General features: G+C 42.6%; 1 protein-coding gene across 2 annotated transcripts; it reads right to left on the bottom strand.

Annotated features, from left to right (window-relative positions):
* Positions 1 to 1,283: 1,283 nt before the first annotated feature.
* On the bottom strand, positions 1,284 to 6,709 carry SLC7A3 (solute carrier family 7 member 3). Of its 2 annotated transcripts, XM_019428653.2 has the most exons (12): positions 6,498 to 6,709; positions 5,116 to 5,515; positions 4,562 to 4,720; positions 4,201 to 4,378; positions 3,884 to 3,996; positions 3,535 to 3,757; positions 3,220 to 3,359; positions 3,016 to 3,118; positions 2,614 to 2,771; positions 2,260 to 2,426; positions 1,802 to 1,910; positions 1,284 to 1,664 (listed from the first exon to the last, which is right to left on the bottom strand). In XM_019428653.2, the coding sequence occupies exons 2-12, from the start codon at positions 5,483 to 5,485 to the stop codon at positions 1,534 to 1,536; spliced, it is 1,851 nt and encodes a 616-aa protein (XP_019284198.2). In that variant the 5' UTR covers positions 5,486 to 5,515; positions 6,498 to 6,709; the 3' UTR covers positions 1,284 to 1,533. The 2 variants fall into 2 exon arrangements, with proteins under 2 accessions (XP_019284198.2, XP_019284199.2); XM_019428654.2 differs by lacking the exons at positions 3,884 to 3,996; positions 4,201 to 4,378 and having other exon boundaries at positions 6,498 to 6,708.
* Positions 6,710 to 24,373: the final 17,664 nt, after the last annotated feature.

The raw sequence follows: 24,373 nt of genomic DNA, 5'->3' as shown, positions 1-24,373 counted from the left end.
CAAGTTATGTGATCTAGAGCATATTTTTTACCCAAAGCCTGTCCCCGTCATCTGTAGAAATGAATTTTCGTAACTTCTATATCATAGAATTATTGCAAGGACTAAATGAGATTGTATGCACAAGGGCTGGCATATCATTAATACTCAACAAATGGTAACTATTAGCTCACTGCTCTAGCTTCCCCCAGCCTCTTCCAAGCCATCCTCCTTGCTGCTGCCAGACTAACAAATCCAACCATCTTCCTTACTTAGAATCCTTCAGTAACCTGCCCGCCTCCCCTCCACACACACACCACTTATAAAGAGAGTACCTAAATTCCTTGGTCGGATATACAAAAGCCATTCATATGGTCTCTGCTGTATTTCACAACCCCCTATACGCTACCCTCCAGCCACACTGAACTACGTGTCATACCTCCAAATACAATCTGCTCTTTCACCATGCACATGGCTTTGTGCACACTATTCACTGACAAGTGAACCCTTCCCTCAGTCCACTTCAGAAATACCTATTCAAGACTTGGGTCAAGCACGTCCGTTGTGCTTCTGTAGCACTCAGCACTTACCCTGCCCTGGTCCAGGTCACATTGTTTCATGTTCACCTGCTTGTCTCCTCCCCTGGATTTTGAGTTCCTTGAGGGCAGGGACTGTTTTATTCACGTTTATACCCCTAGGACACAGCATGGGGCCTAGCATTTTAATAAGAGCTCCACGTATGTTTGTTGAAAAAATGGACAAATGAATAGTTCATGGTGTGAGCAAAAGCTCTGACCTCTGTTCCCTTACTACTTCTATAGCAATCACTATCTAGACATACATACAGTCCTTTACCAGTTACCCCCCTATTGTCCACCCCTCCTCCCAGCAGTGCCAAATACCCCAGCCAAAATTTCTGTTGCCCAGGAAATCACAAGAGTCTGGGTCTGGTCCAACTAGAAGGGGTGGAACAGAAGACAATGGTCTCAGTGTAGGTCCCAACCAATGCCAGTGTTGAGATCAGAGTCCACCCCCAAATCCCAAAGACAACTGTTGCTGTCCTACTTATTTAGAATCTAACCTTTAGTACAGCAAGAGGGAAACCTATCTCAAGATCATTCCTTCAAGTGTGACTAGACTTGACAAGTGGTCACACCACCCTCCTCAAAACCTGAGCCAACAAGAAACACACACAGGCACAAGATACTTTTGTGGTGACTGGAGTGCACAGAGGACACTCATCTGAAGCTCTCCACACGGAAAGTCAGGCTCCACATCATCTCTAGCAAGCAAAGAACAAGACATAGTTTCTTTTTCTAGTTTCCTTTAATAATAACTTTGTAAAAGCCAGTAAGCAACTACAGACACAATTGAGAAGTAGACCAGTATAAAAAAAAAAGAATGAGGCACAGCAAAGACACATCTTTCACTCCACGATAAATACAGAGCTCTAGTGTTCCCCCACCAACATCCCATGGGAGGCCTAGCTTCCCATGTGCTCAAGAGTACTCTCCATTATTGTGCAGGGGGACCAGACAGCATTCAGGTATGACGATGTCAAATCGAAGGTGTACAGGCACTGCTGAGATCAAGGTCTAAGGTTTTGGCTCTAGACTTGAGTGGAGGTTGGTCACTCTTAACCTCTTCCAGGCTGTGGTGGATCCCATAGCCGAAGTAGATAGCAAACCCTAGTGGGGAAAGGTAGCTGTGAGGTAGGGAAATAGTGACCTGTAAAGACTTAATAGGTCTCCCTACTTGAGACCAAGAGGGAAAAGCATTGGGATAGGATACCCAAGAGGACTACCCTTCCCAAGTGGATACCTACCAATCAGCATCCAGACCCCAAATCGGGCCCAGGTGCCAGCTGTCATCTGCATCATAAGGTAAACATTCACAAAGATGCTCATTAGTGGGAGAAGAGGCAAAGCAGGTACCTAGGAACAAAGCAAAATCTCCTTTGTAGATACCATGCGGTGACCTAGAAAGAGATCCCTAACCTACTGGGGCCAGGAAATGGAGGGTCCAACTCCTACTCATATTGTGTATTTCAATGCCCACTCACTGAATGTACATCGTATAGGACTCCAAGAATACAACGTTTGGGGAAATAGAACTGGAAAGGAACTATGGAGAGTGAGAGAAGAAGTCATTGGCCTAGGTATCTCCTGTATCTTTCCTTTCTTGTCCAATGAAAGAACACTTACAAACTCTATTAGATCACAAGGCATCTGGAGCCTAGTCTTCTGACATGGGTTGGTAGGTGGAAAGAAAGAGGTCATTTACCTTAAAGTGAAGGGGAGTGGAGCTCTGTGGCTGTCTCCAAATGACCCCAGTGATCCCAGTAATGAGCATCAGGAGGAGCACAACCACTGCAGTCCACACTGGGTCTCCAGAAAGCAGTGGAACGGGCCACTTGGTCAGCACCAGGCAAAGAAGAGTCAGCAGCAGAGCTTCAAGGGTCAAGTTGAGAAACATCAAAACCAACTCTTGAGACCAACACGTTAAGACATTAGGCCACCCCATTCCAAGGAGGGTCACCGTTCTCTCTAGGCTGTCCTCGGCCACCAAATGCCACACCCTCTCTCCCCCCATCATGCTGACCTCAAAGCCACCCCAGAGAAAATTTCTATCGCTCACCAACCAATGAGGAGCAAACATAGACAACTTGGCCAGAGAGTGGAGTGGGGTTGGAGTTGAGTGGACAAAATAGTCCCTGTAGGGTCAGCTTCTCGGCTTCAGCTGTCTTCTCCTGCAGCTCCACCTGATCCTCCTCATTCTTCACCTCAGACTGATACCTGAGGCAAGAGTAAGAAGGCAGTATTAGGAACAACCCTTAACCACTTGAGCATCTTCTCGCAGGCAGCTGAAGCTCCCACGTAAGCCAGAAGGGTGGAAGCTCCTTTTGGCGGGGAGGAATATCCATATTCCTCCAGGAGAGTCAGGATAACGAAGGCAGAGGAAGGAGGAGGGAGAACACATCCCCATCACTCCTCATCCAAGAACAAAAACCCAAATCCTAGCTCACAGAGGGAGTCTCACCTGAGGATGAGGACACAAACAGCCACCAGGGAGTAAGCAAGCAGGGTCCCAATTGACATAAGGTCCACAAGATCAGCGAGCTCAAAGAGGAATGCCATGAATGCTGGAATTGATGGGCAAGAAAGCAAGATGTGAGGGAAGCCAAAAACAAAGTTGAGGGAATCGGTCAAAGAACGAGGGGAAGGACAGAGACAACCGTTTTACCTGCAACAATGCCAGAGACCACAGTGGCCACGATGGGGGTGTGTGTGCCGCTGTGGATCCTGGCGAGGACACGGAACAGGAGGCCATCCTCTGCCATCGCATAGATCACCCGAGGCATGGGGAACATAGAGCCCAAGAGGCTGGAGGGAGGAATGCCCAGAGTGGCGTGAGGTGACTGCAATCTCTATCCCCTGAGCCTGTGAGGTTAAGGAGTCTCCCCCTTCTCCTCACAGCCCTTTTAAGGGTTCTTCTCAGGTATCAAATGCTCAAGCTTAAGACTCTGACTGCAGAGGAGAACAAACGTTTGCCACTGACCTGGTAGAAAGAGCACAGAGGGATCCAATAGCCACAACATAGCGGGCAGGGGCCCATCCAGTGTGGAGAAAGGCCTCCGGCAGGGGGCTCTCAGGTTGAAGCTGGTAGTAAGGCATCATAAGCGTAAGTGCCGAAGAGACACCAAAATATGCCAAAAAGCAGACCAACAGTGAAATCACAATGCCCACGGGGATGGAACGTTGGGGATTCTTAGCTTCTTCGCCTGCAGGAAGGGGCACAAGTTTCTGAATCAGCTAAGCAGGTTCGCTCCTCTGCCACCCCCAATCTGCATGCAAACTGAGCATTCGCTGTGTCCAAGCCCCAGACAGAACCCGCATGACTGTGTTACCAGTGGTAGCAATACAGTCGAAACCAACAAATGCATAGAAACAGGTAGCTGCTCCATGGAGAATCCCCTCGAGGCCGAAAGGCACAAATCCTCCAGAGCCCAGAGGGCCCAGGCTAAAGTGGAAGAAAAGGGTGGAAAAGGTAAAAGGTGTGTTCAGCCAACTCTGTGCCTTTTCCCTAATGCCAAACTACTCAGCCAGGTGCTCAAGACCTAAGCTCCCATTCCTCCCCAACCCAATCCTGAATGCCTTAGCGCAGACGCCCCTGGCTCCCCGTCATGCTCCCAGCTCCAAATCTCCGGAGAGTGAATCTCCTAACCTATACGTGTCATTGAGTCGAGCCACGGTCAGTTTGTAGTCCTCTTCTGTGAGTTTCCAATTGTGCAAGTCCCCCTTAATGAAGCCAGAGACGATGACAAAACCAAGAACCAAAAGGTTCACCACTGTGAACACTTTGGTAACCAGGGCTGACTCACTGGCCCCCAGAGCCAGCAATCCTGTGGGAAAGAGGCAATCAGGACTCATGAAGTCCTCAGTCCAAGATTTGTTTCCCCGCCTCAGTGCACACCTTTCCTGCCCAGCGTCTCTGCTTTCTCACCATTATCACCTCCATCAAGCCCTTCTCAGGCTTGGTCCCTCCTAGCCCTGCCTCCCACCATTAACCCTGTCTTTTCCCTCACCGGTGAGCAACAACACAAGGCCCAGAGCAAAGAAGTCTGGATGTTCTGCGAGGACATAGGGAACATGCAGTGAGATGCTCCCCTGCAGGGTATGAGAGATGTGGTTCCCAATCAGGTTGTCGAAAGCCGAGCTCCAGGCCCGGGCCACACTGGCTGTACCTGGTAGAGCAGAGGGAGAAACAGGGGGTCAAGTTTCCTCCCTCCCCCAAATCAGTCACACAAATAATCCCTACTGTTTTCATCTATTCTTACTTTTTTTTAAGTAGGCTCTACGCCCACCGTGGGGCTTAAACTCACAACCCCTAGATCAAGAGTCACATGCTCCAACGACTGAGCCAGCCAGGCACCCTTAATCTTACTTTTTAAAAACCCAAACCAGTTAATTAAGGAAACCAGAGCAGAGATAAGTAGAAGGAACAATTTCTCCACCACACCTTCAACCCTCCCAGCCCCATAACAAACACATTTAAGGGTATTGGAGTCCTGTGAATGTTGAAGACTACATCACTTCACCACTTCCTGATTTGAAGCCCCTCCCTGCCCCACCATCTCACCGATGACATAGGAGAGGATGAGGTTCCAGCCAGTGGTGAAGGCCCAGAGTTCACCCACGGTGACATAGCTGTACAGATACGCAGAACCAGAACGGGGAACTCGGGCACCAAACTCCGCATAGCACAGTCCAGCCAACACAGAAGATAGAGCGGCCACCAAAAAGCAGATCACAATGGATGGTCCAGCTTTATCTTTGGCCACCTCGCCAGCCAAGACATACACACCTGCACCCAACGTGCTGCCCACACCCAGGGCCACCAAATCCAGAGTGCTCAGGCATCTGGCAAGGCGAGTGTCTGCCATGCCAGGCTCCAGGGTACGTCTGCGTACCAGCTTTTGACCAAATCTGCGAAGTGCGTGCCACAGCATTCTAGCTGGAATTGAAGAGGATTCTAGGATCTGGTGAGAAACAAGACAAAAGCCCTTCAATAGGGCTCATTATCCCTAAGCTCTAAGAGTGCATTACAATACACACTCCACCAAGCCCAGGCGCGATGGGGGGGGATGGGGAGGATATTCAAGTCTCTTCCTCTAACCTCAGTTTCTTCCTTTAACAAGTAGGAAAAATAATACCTCACAGGTTTGTAGGACTAATTTGCAGAAAAAGCAGGTGAAAGATCCCTATGGTACAGTGGCCTGGCACCTCATGGGTGTTCAGTCAGTATCCATCTCTTTCTCTGACGGAGAAACTAGGGTTTATCCTAGACCTCAACCCAGAAACCATGGAACCTGTTCTGTGTCCGTTTTCTGGCCTGTGGCTGCTTGGGAATTAAACAAACTCATCCCAGGGGCAGCCAGCAACTCTGGGCAGAACGCCCTTCTCACATCCACTCTCCACGTTCCTTTTCAGTGCTTACCCCAAGGGCTACTTAATAGGCAAGGTTCCCAGATTGCCCGGAGGGAGGAGAGGACCGACCTCCACTGCTGATCAAAAGTGAGCACCGACTCAATTCCATCCCTACTCACCCTGCCCACACCGTGTAAACCGTGCTACTGTCGCCCAGGGGAGTAAGCAAATGTTCCCCCACTTCCTCCCGCCTTGCTAGGCTGACCAGCAAGAATCAACAGTGGGGCGGGGCTTCGACATCTAAAGATTTGGAGATGCACCCCGAGAGGGGCCCCAGAGCAGCCTGAAATTGCTCGCACTAGAGACGGTTCCACCCTATGCCCCCTAACTCAGCTCCCAGATTCTTATGTCCCCGTTAGAAACGGTCTGGGGCTGAGGTGGAGACGGGAACCTTGGTTCTTGGGGCCGGGGTCTCGCCAGCAACAGGTCACGGCCGCGTTGATGTAACTGCATGCTCTGGTTGCCAGAGAATCCTAGGTATGCCCAGACCCTCGCCATCCCCTTCCGACACACTTGTCGGCCCCCAAGGCTTACCGGAGAGCTGTTGCAAGCCCAGGGAGAGGAGAGTCTCAAATCGGGTTGGGTGAGGCGGAGTTAAACCGAGTTGGGCTGGGGCTAGCGACTTCAGGTGCTCAGGCTTCAAAGCTGCTGCTTGGGGTCGTTGCGCGCCCAGCGCCCCCTTATATACATCGGGAGGCGGAGCCGGTAACGTCATGGAATCCCACCCCTAATCCTCCCTACACCACCTCTCTGTCTCTCTTTCTCTCTCTCCCTCTCATTCATTCACTCCTTGGCTTTGCAAAAAGGACTGCGTGCGGCCTGAGACTGCTTCCCACTTGCAACAGCAGCCCGGCGTGGCAAGGAGCGAGACAGGGGGCGGGGGAGGGGAGCCTTTTTCCATTCTCCGCGCTTATAGTCAGAGCAGGACAGTGAGACTGGCCTGGCCGGAGACTCCATGGGATTTTCTACCTTTATCTCTTAATGGTCAGAATCTGTGATTGGCGGGAGTGGGGGAGGGGGAGAAGTGGAGGAGGAAACAGCACAGGAAGTCTCCAACTCCCACTCCCTCAGTCTTCCTTGCCTTGCTTTTCTACACGAGGTTCCTCACCTCTAAAATCTTTCCCAAGGACTATACCAGATTATGGACAGCCATCTGACTCTGATCCCTCAGCTCTCACCCTCAGCTGTGGGCATTTCTATTGCAGTCAGCAAGAGAATGGAAGATGATTTCAACCACCACAGATAATTAATCCCATTTAGATTTTCAGGCCCCAGTCTCTCCATGGTGTATTTCTGGCTGCCTATAAATGTTAAACTATTAAGTATGAAATTGTAACAATATTGAATTATTGGAGGAAAGGGTGTGTTTAATCCCATTTTCCTGATGAGTAAGCTGAGGCTCAGAGGCATGATTCATCTGACATCACACCATAATTATTTGTTGACCATCTTACTGAGAAACCTGGCCTATTAGACTTCAATGCCTGCCTCCTATAGATACCATACTTAATTTGCACGAGAAAGGTGGCAGTGGGCGCTTGGGTGGCTCACTACCCGCCCAACTCTTGGTTTCCGCTGAGATCATCATCTCACAGTTGGTGAGTTCCAGATGCTGATCATTCATCGGGCTGCCAGCTCACCAGGCAGAGCCTGCTTGGGATTCTGTCTCCCTCCAACCCTCTCTGCCCCTACCCCATGCACATGCGTGCTATAAAGAAAGAAAGAAAGAAAGAAAGAAAGAAAGAAAGAAAGAAAGAAAGAAAGAAAGAAAGAAAGAAAGAAAGAAAGAAACTTTTAAAAAATGCACAAGCGGCGCCTGGGTGGTTCAGTCTTATCCCTTGGATAAATGCCTAGTAGTGCCATTGCTGGGTCATAGGGTAGTTCTATTTTTAGTTTTTTGAGGGGGACAGGCCCTTTTAAGCTAGGAGTTTCTGGGAAACAGAAGAGCTGAAGAATCAAAGAATGATCACATTTGGTGTCAGACCCATAATCCCATCCAATTTAGTCAGTTCTCACTAATAATGGAGCAACAAGGGTTGTGAAGGTGTGGTTCTCCTCCATCAAGACATCTCAAGTATTAAAAATGGATCCAAATATCCCTGCTCCCTTTTACGTCATCCGTTATGAATATGTCACCCATGAATCTGACTAAAATCTAAATCCTTTTATTTATTTTTAAATCGTTTTAATGTTTACTTATTTTTGAGAGAGAGAGAGACACACACACACAGAGTGTGAGCAGGGGAGGAGCAGGGAGAGAGGGGGACACAGAATCCGAAACAGGCTCCAGGCTCTGAGCTGTCAGCACAGAGCCCGATGCGGGGCTCGAGCTCACGAACCGTGAGACCATTACCTGAGCCGAAGTCAGACACCCAACTGACTGAGCCACCCAGGCGACCCTAAAATCTAACTCCTTTTAAAAGCAATTGGTATTTTCAGCTAGCTACATCTCCATTTTGGCATTCCATAAGTATTTACTGAGCACTGGCTATGTGTATAAGCAGCTAGTATAGCAACGAAAAGATTACAAAATAAACAAAATAAAATCCTTGTCAGGGCGCCTGGGCGGTTCAGTTGGTTAAGCATCTGACTCTTGGTTTTGTCTCAGGTCATGATTTCAGGGTTCATGAGTTCTGACAGTGGGGAACCTGCTTGGAATTCTCTCTCTCCCTCTCTCTCTGCCCCTCCCTGCTCGTGCTCTCTTTCAATAAATAAATAAATAAATAAATAAATAAATAAATAAACAAACTTAAAAAAAAAAACAATAAAGTCTTTACCAAAAATCTAGTTAGGGAAATAAAATACACACAATACGATTAAAACAGTTTTACATAATGGTTAGGAGTGGAGTCTTTGGAGTTAGATCTAGGCTAAAGTCCTTGCTCATCCACTGTGACCTTGAGCAAAATTATCCTAACATCTCTGAGCCTCAGTTTCTGGATATAATATACATATTTCATAGGGTTATTGTGATGCTTAGGTGAAATTATGAAGTCAATACTTCCTGCCTGGCACATGGGCAGTATTCAATGGAAACTTATACATATTTAGAATAATATACTGGTGTGTAATATATATTAGTGTATAATCATCTGGCTGCTTAGATTAGCTGATTGATTCGACTATGAGATTGACAAACTGGTGTTGTAAATATTCAGGAAGAGGATATCAATACAGACTGGAATACATAAAGAAGACCTCTTAGGGGCGCCTGGGTGGCTCAGTCAGCTAAGCGTCTGACTTCAGCTCGGGTCATGATCTCGCGGTCCGTGAGTTCGAGCCCCGCGTCGGGCTCTGTGCTGACAGCTCAGAGCCTGGAGCCTGTTTTGGATTCTGTGTCTCCCTCTCTCTCTGGCCCTCCCCTGTTCATGCTCTGTCTCTGTCTCAAAAATAAATAAACGTTAAAAAAAAATTTTTTTTAAATAAATAAATAAATAAGAAGACCTCTTAGTTTGTAAGAGGTTGAGAAGAGGTTGGCAGGGAACTTAAGGTGAGCCTTGAAGGATGAAAGGTGGATGAGCTCTGGACCTACAGAGGCATGAAGTAGCATAGACAAGCTTAGCAAGTGTAGTGTTTGTTAGTCAGCAGTGAAAGATAAGATTGGGTAATGGACCACTCCCTCTTGGAGTAATAGGTGTCATAAATTTATTATCCAATATGTAAACGGTAATACTTACCTTTGGTCATAAACTCACACCAATGAAGTCGAACAGTGGACTTAATAGGTACTCAATTATTCAATAAAAATTTGGTCAATGGAGTCACGTGGGTGGCTCAGTTGGTTAAGTGTCCGACTCTTGGTTTTGGCTCGGGTCATGATCTTAGGGTTCATGAGTTTGGCCCCTGCATCAGGCTCTGGGCTGACAGTGTGGTGCTTGCTTGGGATTCTCTATCTCTCTCTGCCCCTCCCCTGCTTGCTCTCTCTCTCTCTGTCTCTCTCAAAAATAAATAAACAAACTTAAGAAGTTAAAAAAAAATTTTGGTCAATGAAATAGAAGCATCAGGAGGTGCCTTCCAATCCTAGGATTCCCAGATTTTGTGAACAACTATCACCATTGACCTATCCATCCCTTTCATGAATTTGTAGAATTCAACCATATTTCCTTCCACAGCTTTTATATTTCCAGAAATTCCATGGTGCCCTCAATTATTATGGACTTCCTCCAACTTCAATATCTCTTTCTTGTAGTACAATGGCCAGGTGTGAACACTAATCTTTTTCCTTAAAGTAAGCTCTACACCCAACATGGGGCTTAATATCAAGAGTCACATGCTCTACTGACTGAGCCAGATGCCCCCAAACATTAAAGTTTTTGTTTGTTTTTATTATAAAAGAATTTAACACTAGTGAAAACTGCAAAAATTCACTAATAATTCCTAACAGACCAACTCTTTATATTTCTGTATGTTCTGTAATGATCTTTCGTTGTTGTTGTTATGGTCTTTGTCTATATTCAGTTATCATACAATTTTGCATTCCCTTTTTTTCATGATCAAATATTTTTTCTAATTACTACTTCTGTTCAAAATTATCATTGTTAGTAGTTGCATCATATTCCACAGCATTGATGCAACATTACTTATTTAACCATTTAAACATTTATTCAGGTTGTTTCCAGTTTTCCTTTATTCTAAGAAATACCTTCATTAACACAATGTCTCTATTTACTTGAATTCCTTTCTTAGGCTTCATTCACAGGAGTGGGATTATTGAGTCAAAGATAATGAAGATATTTATAAAATTTGATACTTGTTACAGTGCTTCACCAAAAGAATGTTTTTTCAATTTAGAGAGCTATCAGTCATGTTAGAGTAAACCAGCTTTACCACAATTCCATCAGCATAGCTATCACTTTAACAAGTTATTTGCTACCAAAATAAAATTAGAAAGAAATTCATTCTGTTTGTAATTAATAAACAGTTCAGTAAATGGTCACAAAACGAACACAAAAAATGAACACACACATGTAACACAAAACACACACATGTACACACAAAAAAAATGAACACACACATGTAACAGCATCCACATCAAGAAACAAAACATTATCAGGACGCCTGGGTGGCTCAGTCAGTTAAGCGTCTGACATTGGCTCAGGTCATGATCTCATGGTTTGTAGGTTCGAGCCCCAATTCAGGCTCTGTGCTGACAGCTCAGAGCATGGAGCCTGCTTGGGATTCTGTGTGTCCCTCTCTCTCTGCCCCTCCCCTGTTCATGCTCTGTCTCTCAAAAGTAAATAAACATCAAAAAAATTGAAGAAACAAAACATTATCAGTGCCCCAGAAATTCCCTTCATGCTCCCTTCCAGTTATTACTCCCATCCCCAACAAAAGTAACCTCTGTCCTGACTTCTAACAGCATAGACTTTTTTAAACCTGTTTTTTGTACCTTATATAAATGGAATCATACAGTATGTACTCTTTTGTTAAGATAAAATTAACATACCATAAAATTCACCTCCTGTAAAGTACACAATTAAGTAGTTTTTAGTATCATCAGGGCTGTGCATCTATCATTACAATCAATTTAATTTAATTTAATTTTAAAAACATTTCTCTTTTTTTCTTTTTTAAATATTTACTTTTTGGGAGAGCACAAGTGGGGGAGGGGTAGAGAGAGTGGGACAGAGGATCTGAAGCGCGCTCTGGGGTGACAGGCTGACAGCAGCAAGCCTGATGTGGGGCTCAAACTCACGAACAGCAAGATCATGACCTGAACTGAAGTCAGACGCTCAACTGACTGAGCCACCCAGGTGCCCCTACAATAAATTCTAGAACATTTTCATCATCCCAGAAAAAAAAAACAAACCTTTTCCTATTCCCAGTTATTCCCCATTTCCTACCAACCCCCTCACCCCATCCATTCCTAGGCAACCATAATTCTACTTTCAGTCTCTATAATGTGGCTGTTCTGGACATGTCACATAAATGCAATCATACAGTATGAGATCTTTTGTGAACCAGATTTTTTCATTTACCATAATGTTTTAAAGGTTCATCCACGTTGTACCATGTTTAATAAGCACTTCATTCTTTTTTATTGGCAATTAATGTTTCATTGTATGGAAATACCATATTTTCTCTATTCATCAACTGATAGACATTTGGGTTGTTTCTGGGTTTTTTTGCTATATGAGTAACATTGCTATGAATATTAGTGTACAAGCTTTCCTGTGGACATGTTTTAACTTCTTTAAAGTACATACCCAGGAGTGGAACTGCTGGATCGTTTGGTAAATCTGTGTTTAACTTTTTGAGGAGCTGACAGATTGTTTTCTACAAAGGCTGTACCACTTTACATCCCCCCCAGTAGTGTATAAGAGTTCTAATTACTCCACATTCTCACCAATACTTGTTATACACCATCTTTGTAATTACAGCCAACCTAGTGGTTGTGAGGTGGTATTTACTGTGGTTTTGATGTGCATTTCCCTAGTGACTAATGACATTGAGCATCTTCTCATGTGCTTATTGGCCATGTGGATGTCTTATTTGAAGAAGAACTTGTTCAAATATTTTGCCCTTTTTTTTTGCATTTTTTTAAAGTTTTTTATTTATTTATTTTTGAGAGAGAGAGAGGGAGAGGCAAAGGAGAGAGAGACAGTCCCAAGCAGGCTCCACCCTGTCAGTGCAGACCCTGACTGAGGGCTCCAACTCACAAACCTGTGACCTGAGTGAAATCAAGAGTCAGACACTTAACCAACTGAGCCACCCAGGCGCCCCTCTTTTGTCCATTTTTAATTGGGTTATCTTTTAGTTGTCGAGTTTTAAAAATTGTTTATATTGTCTAGACACTAGATCCTTAGCAGATATAAGATTTGCAGGGCACCAGGCTAGTTCAGTCAGCGGAGCATGTGACTCTTAATCAGGGAGTTATGAGTTTGAGGCCCATGTTGGGTATAGAGATTACTTAAAAACAGAATCATTTTAAGTAAGCTGTTTGCCCAACATGGGGTTTGAACTCACGACACTGAGATCAAGAATTGCATGCTCTATCAACTGAGCCAGCCAGCCACTCATTGCTAACATTTTTGCCCATTCTATGGGCTGTCTTTTCACTTTCTTTATAGTGTCTTTTGATACACAAACGTTTTTAATTTTGATGAAGTTCAATTTATTTACTTTTTTATTGCTTCTGCTTTAAGTATCACATGTGAAAAAACACTGCGTAATCCATGGTGACCGAGATTTATGCCTATGTTTCTGTCTAAGAGTTTTATGGGGTTTTTTTCATATATTTAGGTCTTTGGTCCATTTTGAGTTAATGTTTGTACAAGGTATGAGATTGGGGTCCAAATTCATTCTTTGGCATGTAGATATCAAGAATTCCAATACCACGTATTGATAAACTAATCTTTACCCCACTAAATGGTCTTGGCACCCTTGTCAAAAATCAATTGACCACAAATCCACAAATGAGGATTTACTTATGGACATTCAATTCTGTTCCAATGACATATATGTCTGTACTTACGCCAGTACCACACTGTCTTGGTTACTGTTAGCTTTGTAGTAAGTTCTGAAATTGGGAAATGTGAGTTCTCTAACTTTGTTCTTTTTCAAGATTGTTTTGGCTATTCTAGGTCCCTTGAATTTCCATATGAAATTTAGGATCAGCTTGTTAGCTTCTGCAAAGACAGCTGGAATTTTGATGGGTATTGCCTTGAATCCATACATCAATTTGAGGAGTACTGCCATCTTAACAATGTCAAAGCTTCTGATCCGTGAACATGAGATGTCTTTCCATTATTTAATGTCTTCTTTAATTTCTGTCTACAATATTTTGTAGTTTTTAGAGTATAAGTTTTGTACTACTTTTGATAAATTTATTCCTTAGGTATGTTATTCTCTTTGATGTTATTGCAAATATAAATATTTGCTTAACTTCATTTTTAGTTTGTTCATTGTCCTTATAGAAATACAATTGAGGGGAGCCTGCCTGGCTCAGTTGGTAAAACATGCAACTCTTGATCTCAGGGTAGTTAATTTGAGCCCCACGTTGAACATACAGATTACTTTAAAAAAGAAAAGAAAAGATGGGGCATCCGGGTGTCTCAATCAGTTAAACATCTGACTTCGGCTCAGGTCATGATCTTGCGGTTTGTGAGTTTGAGCCCCACGTCGGGCTCTGTGCTGACAGCTCGGAACCTGGAGCTGGCTTCGGATTCTGTGTCTCCCTCTCTCTGCCCCTGCCCCACTTGCACTCTCTCTCTCTCAAAATAATAAATGTTAAAAAACATTAAAAGTAAATTTTTTAAAAAACCTGGTAAATGCTGACAATTGATGAATCTAGGTGATCAGTATACGGGTATTCATTATACTACTCAAGTTATCCAGAAGTTTGAATTTTTTAAAAAATTTCAGAATGATCACCCTTTTATAGATAATATCTCACTTTTTCTACTTAACTGTGTAATCCATTTGGAATTTTCTTTGGTGTATGAAATGTGATATATATGTTATATATAATATCCATATGTATTATATATAATTTGAATTTTTGTCAAAATACAAATCAGCTGGCCTAATACAATTCATTAGTCATTCTTTTCTGAACTGTTTGATGATGCCCACTTTATCATATAGTAAATTCTTAAATATACTAGCATATAGTATGAATTTTCCATTTTTCCATTGATCTATGTCTTCTATTGGGCCAGCACATTAAATTTGGTTTTCATTTTTTTTGTTTATTTTTTAAGTAAACTCTATGCCCAAAGTGGGGGTTGAACTCATGACCTCGAGATCAAGAGTCACAAGTTCTACCCACTAAGCCAGCCAGGTACACCTAAGTTAAAATTTTAAAAATTGCAAAACTAGGGGCACCTGGCTGGCTCAGTGGGTAGAACCTGTGACTCTTAATCTCGGGGTCGTGAATTTGAGCCCACGTTGGGGGCTCAAATAAAAACTTTTTTAATTAAAAATAATCACAAAAGCAAAACATGTTCATGAGAAAGAAAGTAAAAATCCACTCCCACCCAGTGTGATAGCCCCCCTGTTAACAGTTCATTTTGTTTTCTTCCAGATTCTGTGTTTATATAAGAAAATATATGTGTAATATAAACACATATATTCTTTAAAAATATGAATATGATTATAATATACATATTCTTCTGCTCTTTACTTTTTTTTCTTAAAAGTATACTTTGGATACTTTGGTACTTTCCAAACCAGTACTCATAGATACCACCCCCCCTCACTTTTTTAAATGGCTCACTCCTGTTCCACAGTTTGGAGGGCCCATAATTTATTTAGCCACTCCCCTATTTATGCACATTCATGTAGTTTCTAAGTTTCTTTTCCCAGCACAACCTTGGAAATAATAAGTGCTTTGCCATATTTTAACATTTGTTAAAGCAAGACTTGCTTTTTTCACAAAGTACTTCAAGCAGTTTATTTTTCAAAGTCATTTTAAGTCATTTCTGCTATAATGCTTATTTAGAAAATGAGAATTTGTTCCAAAGCAAGTGATGTATCAGGCAACAATTTGAGCAAAATGTGAATCTCGCCTTTGCTTATGTGTAATTCATGTGTGGGAAACAGTAAATGAATGCAGCAAACTGCACCCAGATTAACCAAGCCATGCAGGAATACACATAATGAACATACTACATACACTGCAGACATCTACCAGCTACATCAGTGTGTTATGAGTCACACCCATCCACATCTGGTGTTACAGCTTTCTGTCAGATTTCAGAAAACTCCTTTTCCACAGCTTCACAATAATTCACAAGCGAAAACCATTCAATGCCCACTTCCACGAGTGCACTTTAGGTCTTTTTCAAGGTAACTTGACATATTTATTGTAGTATTCATAGGTTTCTTATCATTTAACATGTGCAAAGTTGTGATATCCATTTTTATTAGCCTCCTATCTTTCTTATGTCACCGACACAGATTTTTAGCGTTGTACCTCTAATCCTACCTTACCTATAACCCATGTGGCTTTGATTGCAAAATTTTGCATAGCTGAGTGATTTTTAAAAATGCATATTTTGGGGCACTTGGCTGGTTTACTTGGTTAGGTGTCCACCTTTTGATTTCGGCTCAGGTCATGATCTCACCGTTTGTGAGATCAAGACCCACACCAGCCTCCACACTGACAGTGCAAAGCCTGCTTGGAATTCTGTGTCTCTCTCTCTCTCTGCCCCTCTCCCACGTGTGCTCTCTCTCTCTCTTTCTCTTTCAAAATAAATAAACTTAAAAAAAATAGGGGCGCCTGTGTGGCTCAGTCAGTTGGGCATCCGACTTCGGCTCAGGTCATGATCTCGCAGTCCGTGAGTTCAAGCCCCGCGTCGGGCTGTGTGCTGACAGCTGAGAGCCTGGAGCCTGTTTCAGATTCTGTGTCTCCCTCTCTCTCTGACCCTCCCCCGTTCATGCTCTGTCTCTCTCTGTCTCAAAAATGAATAAACGTTAAAAAAAAGAAATGTACATGTTGCTTAGAGCAGAATTGACTGTATTGAGTTTCAAGAAAAGTTTTGTTGAGACTCTGAGTAGAATCATGATAAATTCATAAATTTATTTTAAGAGAATTAATATTCTTTTGTAAAAAGTAAACTCTGCACCCAACGTGGGGCTCTAACTCACGACCCTGAGATGAAGAATCGCATGCTCTATTGACTGAGCCAGCCAGGTGCCCCTATAGAACTAATATTCTTGTATTTAGTTTTTCTTTTTTTATAATGTTTATCTTTGAGAGAGAGAGAGAGCAAGTAGGGTAGCGACAGAGAGAGAGGGAGACACAGAATCTGCAGTGGGCTCTGTGCTGACAGCAGAGAGTACAAGGTAGGACTTGAGCCCAGGAACTTCAAGATCATAACCTGAGTCAAAGTCAGACGCATAACCGAGTGAGCCACCTGGACACCCCTATAGTTAGTTTTTCTAACCGGAAACAAAAGATGTCTCTATTTCTCAGTTAAGCTTTGTAGTTTTTCTTAGGCCATATGTATCTCTCATTGAGCTTATTTCAAAATATTGTATGCATATATGTTAATTACTATCATGCATAGGATCTCTTTTATTTGTTTTTTTTTTTCCTAACTGGTTAATTATGGTGTACAAGATTGCTACTGATTTTTGTATATTTTTCTTACCTGGGAAATACTTAGGCATACAACCACGTCATCTGTAAGTATTGGTTTTGTCTCTTCTTTTCAAATATTGATTCCTCTCATTTCTCTTTCAAAACTTATGGCACTAGCCAGGACACCCAAGACAATATTGAATAATAATGGCAATAACAGGCATCCTTATTTTATTTGCAATTTAAAAGGGAGTACCTATGGTGACTGTTTGGGGTTCTTTCTACCACACTGAGAAAACATCCTTCAATAAAAAAAAAGAAAAAAGAAAACATCTTTCTATTTCTATTTTTTTAAATTACTTTATTAGGAATAGATGTTTACAACATTGTTCCACATAAGATGTTTTCTTTCATTTTCAATTCTTTCTTTTATTTGGCATCATGTCAGCCACAAGTGAACATTTCAAACTTCTAGGCTTTTGCCCATGCTGTCTCTTGTTTAAAATGTTCCTCCTGGGGTGCCTGGGTGGCTCAGTCGGTTAAGCGGCCGAACTCGGCTCAGGTCATGATCTCGCAGTTAGTGAGTTTGAGCCCCGCGAAGGGCTCTGTGCTGACAGCTCAGAGCCTGGAGCCTGTTTCAGATTCTGTGACTCCCTCTCTCTGACCCTCCCCCGTTCATGCTCTGTGTCTCTCTGTCTCAAAAATAAACGTTAAAAAAAGAAACTTTTAAATAAAATGTTCCTCCTTTCTCAGCTTAAAAGTGCCTACTCACGTTTCAAGACTGTATTACGCAGGCCTTTTTTCTATTACCACAGGCAAAAATCCTTCACTCTATTGTACACCTGAAACCAATATAACAGTGCATATTAACTATACAGGAATAAACATTTTTTAAGTTTATTTTTTTTATTTTTATTTTTTATTTTTTTTAACGTTTATTTATTTTTGAGACAGAGAGAGACAGAGCACGAACGGGGGAGGGGCAGAGAGAGAGGGAGACACAGAATCGGAAACAGGCTCCAGGCTCTGAGCCATCAGCCCAGAGCCCGACGAGGGGCTTGAACTCACGGACCGCGAGATCGTGACGCCGGGCTCGAACTCACGGACCGCGAGATCGTGACCTGAGCCGAAGTCGGACGCTTAACCGCCTGAGCCACCCAGGCGCCCCTTAAGTTTATTTTTATTTGAGAGAGAGAGAGAGAGCTTGCGCAAGCAAGGGAGGGGCAGAGAGAGAGGGAGACAGAATCCCAAGCAGGCTCTGTGCTGTAAGGGCAGAGCCCGACACAGGGCTCAAAGGAACAGTGAGATCATGCCCTGAGCTGAGATCAAGAGTGGGACGCTTAACCAACTGAGCCACCCAGGCGCCTCCAGGAATTGAAATTTTAAAAAAGAGACAGAAATCCAACTCAAATTACTGGAAGCAAAAAGGAGACTGTATTGGCTTACACAATCAGAAAGGGTAAGGAAAATGAACCTCTTTTTTCTTTCTGCCTCCTCACTGCTCCTCTATGGAAAGAAAACTGATGAACGTGACTAAAGACTTTAAGAGGAGGTACTGGGTATGCATGGTTCAGCTCTTCCTGCGTTCCCGGTTTTGAGGCCATCGAGCCAGCAGATGGGGTGCATTCTGATTTGCTCTCTGTGAGGGTAGCTTAGGTTGCCTAACTAGGTAAAGTGTCTCTAATTCAAGAACTAGAATTTAGAATTTTAAATGTAATTTGTAGTGCATTTTTCTCATTATAGAATACCCGTATGATCACTCTAGAAAATGGAAAAAAAAATAGAAATGTATAAAGAAGGGGCGCCTGGGTGGCTCAGTTGGTTAAGCGGCCGACCTCCGCTCAGGTCATGATCTCGCAGTTCGTGAGTTTGAGCCCCGCGTCTGGCTCTTTGCTGACAGCTCAGAGCCTGGATCCTGTTTCAGATTCTGTGTCTCCCTCTCTCTGACCCTTCCCCGTTCAGACTCTGTCCCTCTCTGTCTCAAAAATAAATAAACGTTAAAAAAAAATTAAAAAAAAAGAAATGTATAAAGAAGAAAAAAAGTTTCAATTATTCATAACTCCCAAGCCCTAAGAAAACCATTGTTAATATTTGAGTATTTCTTTCCAATATTTTCCTGCATATGTTTATAGAATTAGGGTCACACCAACTATTGTATCTTGCTTTTTTTACTCATATTGAAAATTTTTTCCTGTTGTAAGGGCTGAACTGTATTTCTCAAAAATGTGTATCTTGAAGCCCTAACTTCCAGTACCTCAGAATGTGACTGTATTTGGAGATAGAGCCTTTAAAGAAGTGAAGTTAAAGAGGCCATTAGGGTGGGCCCTAATCCAATCTGACTGGAGTCCTTAGGAAATTCAGACACAGAGAGACAACAGAGATGGGCACACACTGAAAAAAGATCATGTGAAGACGCAGAGAGAAGGTGGCCATCTGCAAGCCAAGGAGAAAGGCCTCAGAAGAAACCAAATTGCCATCTTGATTTGGGACCTCTAGACTCCAGAAGTATGAAAAACTAAATTTCTATTCTTTAAGTCACCCGGTCTGTGTTATTTTATTGTGGCAGTTCTAGTAAACTATTAAACTTGCCATTGAATAGTCTACAAAATCTACTGTAATATCCTTTTAAAGTATCCTAAGGGGCACCTGGGTTGCTCAGTTGGTTAAGCATCTGACTCTTGATTTCCACTTGGGTCAGGATCTGAGAGTTCTTGAGAAGGAGCCCCACAGTGAGATCGAATCCTGCATTGGGCTCTGCAGTGAAAGCATGGAACCTGCTTGCAATTTTCTCTCCCTTTCTCTCTGCCTCTCTTCTGCTCTCTCTCTCTTTCTCCCAAAATAAATAAACTTTAAAAAATAAAGTATCCTAAAATAACCATTAAGGTAAATTTATGCTGTTTTCACATTTTCACTATTATAAATAATGTTTCAATGAATAGGAAATTGGATATTCATATATATATATATATAATTTTTTTTAAGTAAGCTCTACACCCAATGTGGGACTTGAACTCACGACCCCGAGATCAAGTGTCACATGCTCTACCCGACTGAGCCAGCCAGGTGCCCCCTCTTTGACATATTTTTCATTAAACATGAATAGTTGAGGGGCACCTGGGTGGCTAATCAGACTCTCGGTCTCAGGGTCCCAAGTTCAAGCCCCACCTTGGGCATGGAGCTTACTTTAAGAAAATTATAATTGGATTAATTCCTCTACTGCACTCTGAAGAAATTTATGTCTGTTCTCAAGGTCAAGCGTAGTGATACACTCACAAATTCTCACTTTGGGTTCAATTATTCCTATTGTTCTCAAAGAACACAACTTTCTGGTAACTTCAAACTGACTATAACACGATGAAGTGAATTCATTCTATATCAGTTATATTCCACATTCCCATTGTGAGGATTAGCCCTCCATTAGATCTGAGAATTACTCTGGGCTCTTCCTCAGAGGGGAGAAGATATTCAGGTTCCCTTGATAAAAATTTGTAGAATGTCCCTGTCTCATAAGTACTACACTTTGCTCAGAGGGTGACATTTCTTAAGTCTGCTCCCCACTCTTGGGAATGCACTACCCCAAAGTAGGAAATAAACATGGGTATAAATTTGAGTTAGAGAAGAAGGTGGCAACAATCCCATAGACAGTGTAGTATATTTAACCTATACCACTGTGACTCAGGTATTCAGGCTCCATTAGTTTCTGCCACAAGAAAGTCTTTGTGATACCATAATTTAAAATAAGTATATATGCTTGGTCTTCATCCCTCTGACACTGAGCTCTTAAAACCCTTGGAATTTCCTAAGTGATTAGAATGATCAAGGTGTCTTTGGTTATGTTAATTAGTGGCTTTTGGACCACACCTCAGGTTGACAGCTGGTTACCATGAAAACCAACCACGTGATTACAGGGTTGGAACTTTTTTCCATCCCCTGGTCTCTGGAGAGAGCAAAGTGATGGAGGATGAATCAATCACCAATAGCCAGTGATTTAATCAATCATTCTATGATATGAAGCCTCCATAAAAGCCTAAAAGGACAGGGTTCAGAGAGCATCAGGGCTGGTGAACATTTGGAGATTTGGAGAGACTGATACCCTAGATACCCTTGGAAGCTCCAAGCCTTTTCCCTGTACTTTGCCCTATGCAACTTTTCCATCTGATTATTCCTAACTAATATCCTTTTGTAATAAACTGGTATCTGGTAAGCAAAATATTTTTTTGAGTTCTGTGGGCCGCTCTAGCAAATCAGTCAAACCCAAGGAGGGGGTCATTGGAACCTCCAATCTATAGCTGGTAGGTCAGAAGCACAAGTGACAATTTGGACTTGGAATTGGTTTCCGAAGGTGTGGGGAGTACAATCTTGTAGGACTGAGCCTATGGGATCTAATGCTATCTCCAAGTAGATAATGTCAGAATTGTGTGGAATTGTAGGACCCCCAGTGGTGTCTCAGAATTGCTTGGTGGTGTGGGAGAAAACTGACACATTGCAATTGGGTACAGAAGCATAGTCTTGAACTATATGTACCTGTCAAGTACAGCTAGGTCAGGGAAGGGGCCCCATAAGCTGCAATGGACATAGGGAGGCCTATGATCATAACTCTATCCTTAAGTGAGAAAATATGGAAGAACAAACTAATGGTTGCCAGAGGGCAGGGCGTAAGAGATGATAACTAGATTTATTGTGGTGACCATTTCATAACATGTATAAATATTGAATCACTATGTTGTACACCTCAAACTTTGTATGTCAATTATTCTGCAATTAAATGAATGAATGAATGAATAATTTCTAGGAAAGAAAATAAGCTCAGAACGTACCTCAGAGAGGGCTTGAATTTTTCATGGAGACCTCAAATCATATGTTACTTAGATATCTTATGCTTAAGTCCTCTGAAGAATTTCTTGTTGCTGATTACCTTGTCTTACATTTTATTCATTCAACAAAAATAATTATTGAGTTTCTATTACATGTCAGGCCCTGCACTAAGATGTGAAAAGTCAAGGTCTTCAAAGACTTCACAGTCTAGTGGGGAGGATGAGCATGCGAGCAGATATTTCCAATGCACTATAATAAGGGCTATTAGATCTCAAAAGAAAGAATAATCCACAGTGTACTCAGGGAAAAGGGCAGAGAAAAGCCATTCAGGGAGAACTCACAGAGGAGGTGAAACCTACCAAATAATCTACACGCTAGAATACTGATTCTAAATCAAGAAGGTGGGATTTAATGGTAATAAATATTTTTAAAAATCATATATTGCTTATTTATTTCTTTTGAGAGAGAGAGAGAGAGCATGAGCCAGGGGAGGAGCAGAGAGAGAGGGAGAAAGAGAGAATCCCAAGCAGGCTCTGCACCAATGCAGGGCTTAAACCCATGAACCTGAGACCATGACCTGAGCTGAAATCAAGAGTCAGACGTTTAACCGACTGAGCCACCCAGGTGCCCCTCATGTATTCAGTTTAAAAACTTAATCTCAGGGGCGCCTGGGTGGCTCAGTCGGTTAAGCATCTGACTTCAGCTCAGGTCATGATTTCACAGTTCATGGGTTCGAGCCCCACATCGGGCTCTCTGCTGTCAGTGTGAGGCCCACTTCGAATTCTCTGTTCCCTTCTCTCTATGCCCCTCCCCCTCCCAAAAATAAATAAACAACAAAAATAAATAAATAGTTAACCTTGGGGCACCTGGGTGGTTCAGTCAGTTGGGCATCTGACTTGGGCTCAGGTCATGATCTCACAGTTCATGGGTTGGGGCCCCACGTCAGGATCTGTGCTATCAGCTCAGAGCCTGGAGCCCAGAGCCTGGAGCCTGCTTCAGATTCTGTGTCTCCCTCTCTCTGTGCCCCTACCCCGCTAATGCTCTCTCTCTGTCTCTCAAAAAGAAATAAACGTTAAAGAAAATTAAAAATAAATGAATAGTTAATCTCAAAGGGGTTAAATGGAGTGCACCGACTTAAAATGATATTAAGAAAACCAGTAGGTACTCATTTATGACAAACTCTAAATGGGTCAACAATTTAAATGTATTAGTTTTCTATTGCTGTGTAAAAAATTACCACAAATTTAGCTACTTAAAAGGATCCCATTTATTACCTCATACTTTCTGTGGGTCAGGAATCCCATCACAGATTAGCTAGGTCCTTTTGCTTAGAATCCCACTAAGCTGAAATCAAGATACAGACCTTCCTTGACTTAGAAGAGGGTTATATCACAATAAACTTATCATAAGTTGAAAATATTGTTAAGGTGAGAATGAATTTAATACACCTAACCTGCATAGCTCGGACTTACAATATTTTCAACTTATGATAATATGTCAACTTATGACATAACCTCCTTCTAAGTCAAGGAAGATCTGTATCCTAGCCTACCTTAAACATGCTCAGGACATTTACATTAGCTTATAGTTGGGCAAAATCATCCAACACAGCGCCTATTTTACAAGGTGCTGAATAACTCATGTAATTTATTGAATAGTGTACTAAAAGTGTAAAACAGAATGTTTTCATGGCTACAGAATGGTTCTAAGTATATTGGTTGTTTACTCTTGTGATTGTATAGCTGACTGGGAGTGTGGCTCGCGGCTGCTGCCCAGCATCATGAGATGCTAGCGTATCACTAGCCTGGAAAAAGATCAAAATTCAAAATATGGTTTCTACAGAATGTGTATCTCTTTCACATCATTGTAAAATCAAAACATCGTAAGTCAAACCATCATAAATCGGGGACCATCTGTATAGGCCGGGGCCGGGGGGCTCATCTGGAGCTTGGGATGCTCTTCCAAGCTCACATAGTTGTTGGCAGAATTCAGTTTCTTATAGTTGTTAGGACTGAGACTCTCAGCTCCTAGAGGCCACCAGCAGTTCCCTTCACATGGCCCTCTCCATAGACAGTTTATCGTACAGCAGTTTGCTTCTTCAAGGCTAACAGGAGAGTTTCTCCAGCTCTGTTTCTCCGGCTCTTAATGTAACCTAAAGTAATCATGAGAATGAAAAATCATCACTTTTGCCCTATTCTTGTTTTTAAGATTCATTTTATTTTCAGAGACAGAAAGAGAGAGAGAGAGAGAGAGAGAGGGAAACAGAGTGGGAGAAGGGGCAGAAAGAGAGAAAGAGAATCTTAAGCAGGCTCCATGCTCAGTGCAGAGCCCAATGCAGGGCTCGATCCCACGACCCTGGGATCATGACCTGTGCTGAAATCAAGAAGCAGACAACCAATTGAGTCACCCAGGTGCCCCCACCTTTGCCATACTCTATGGATTAGATGCAAGTCACAGATTCTACCTGCACTCAAGAGAAAAGGATTATACAGTGGGTGAAGAATCATTTTAGGGTATGTCCATCATAGTAAAGCAGGCTCTAAATATTAAAAAAAAAAAAGTAAAATAT

This window comes from Panthera pardus, unplaced genomic scaffold (assembly GCF_024362965.1).
Source record: "Panthera pardus isolate Hobbes unplaced genomic scaffold, ASM2436296v1 HiC_scaffold_27, whole genome shotgun sequence".
In the NCBI taxonomy this organism is placed as follows: Eukaryota; Metazoa; Chordata; class Mammalia; order Carnivora; family Felidae; genus Panthera; species Panthera pardus.
Note: the sequence above shows the minus strand (reverse complement) of the source record. Positions and strands in the feature narration are given on the sequence as shown.

Excerpts from the sequence above, each read along its gene's own strand:
- SLC7A3 (XM_019428653.2), bottom strand. The coding sequence starts at position 5,485 with ATGCTGTGGCACGCACTTCGCAGATTTGGTCAAAAGCTGGTACGCAGA. Across the intron at positions 3,997-4,200 it reads CGACTCAATGACACGTATAG|CCTGGGCCCTCTGGGCTCTG; the intron begins GTTAGGAGATTC and ends CTTCCACTTTAG. Across the intron at positions 3,758-3,883 it reads CGACTGTATTGCTACCACTG|GCGAAGAAGCTAAGAATCCC; the intron begins GTAACACAGTCA and ends CCCTTCCTGCAG.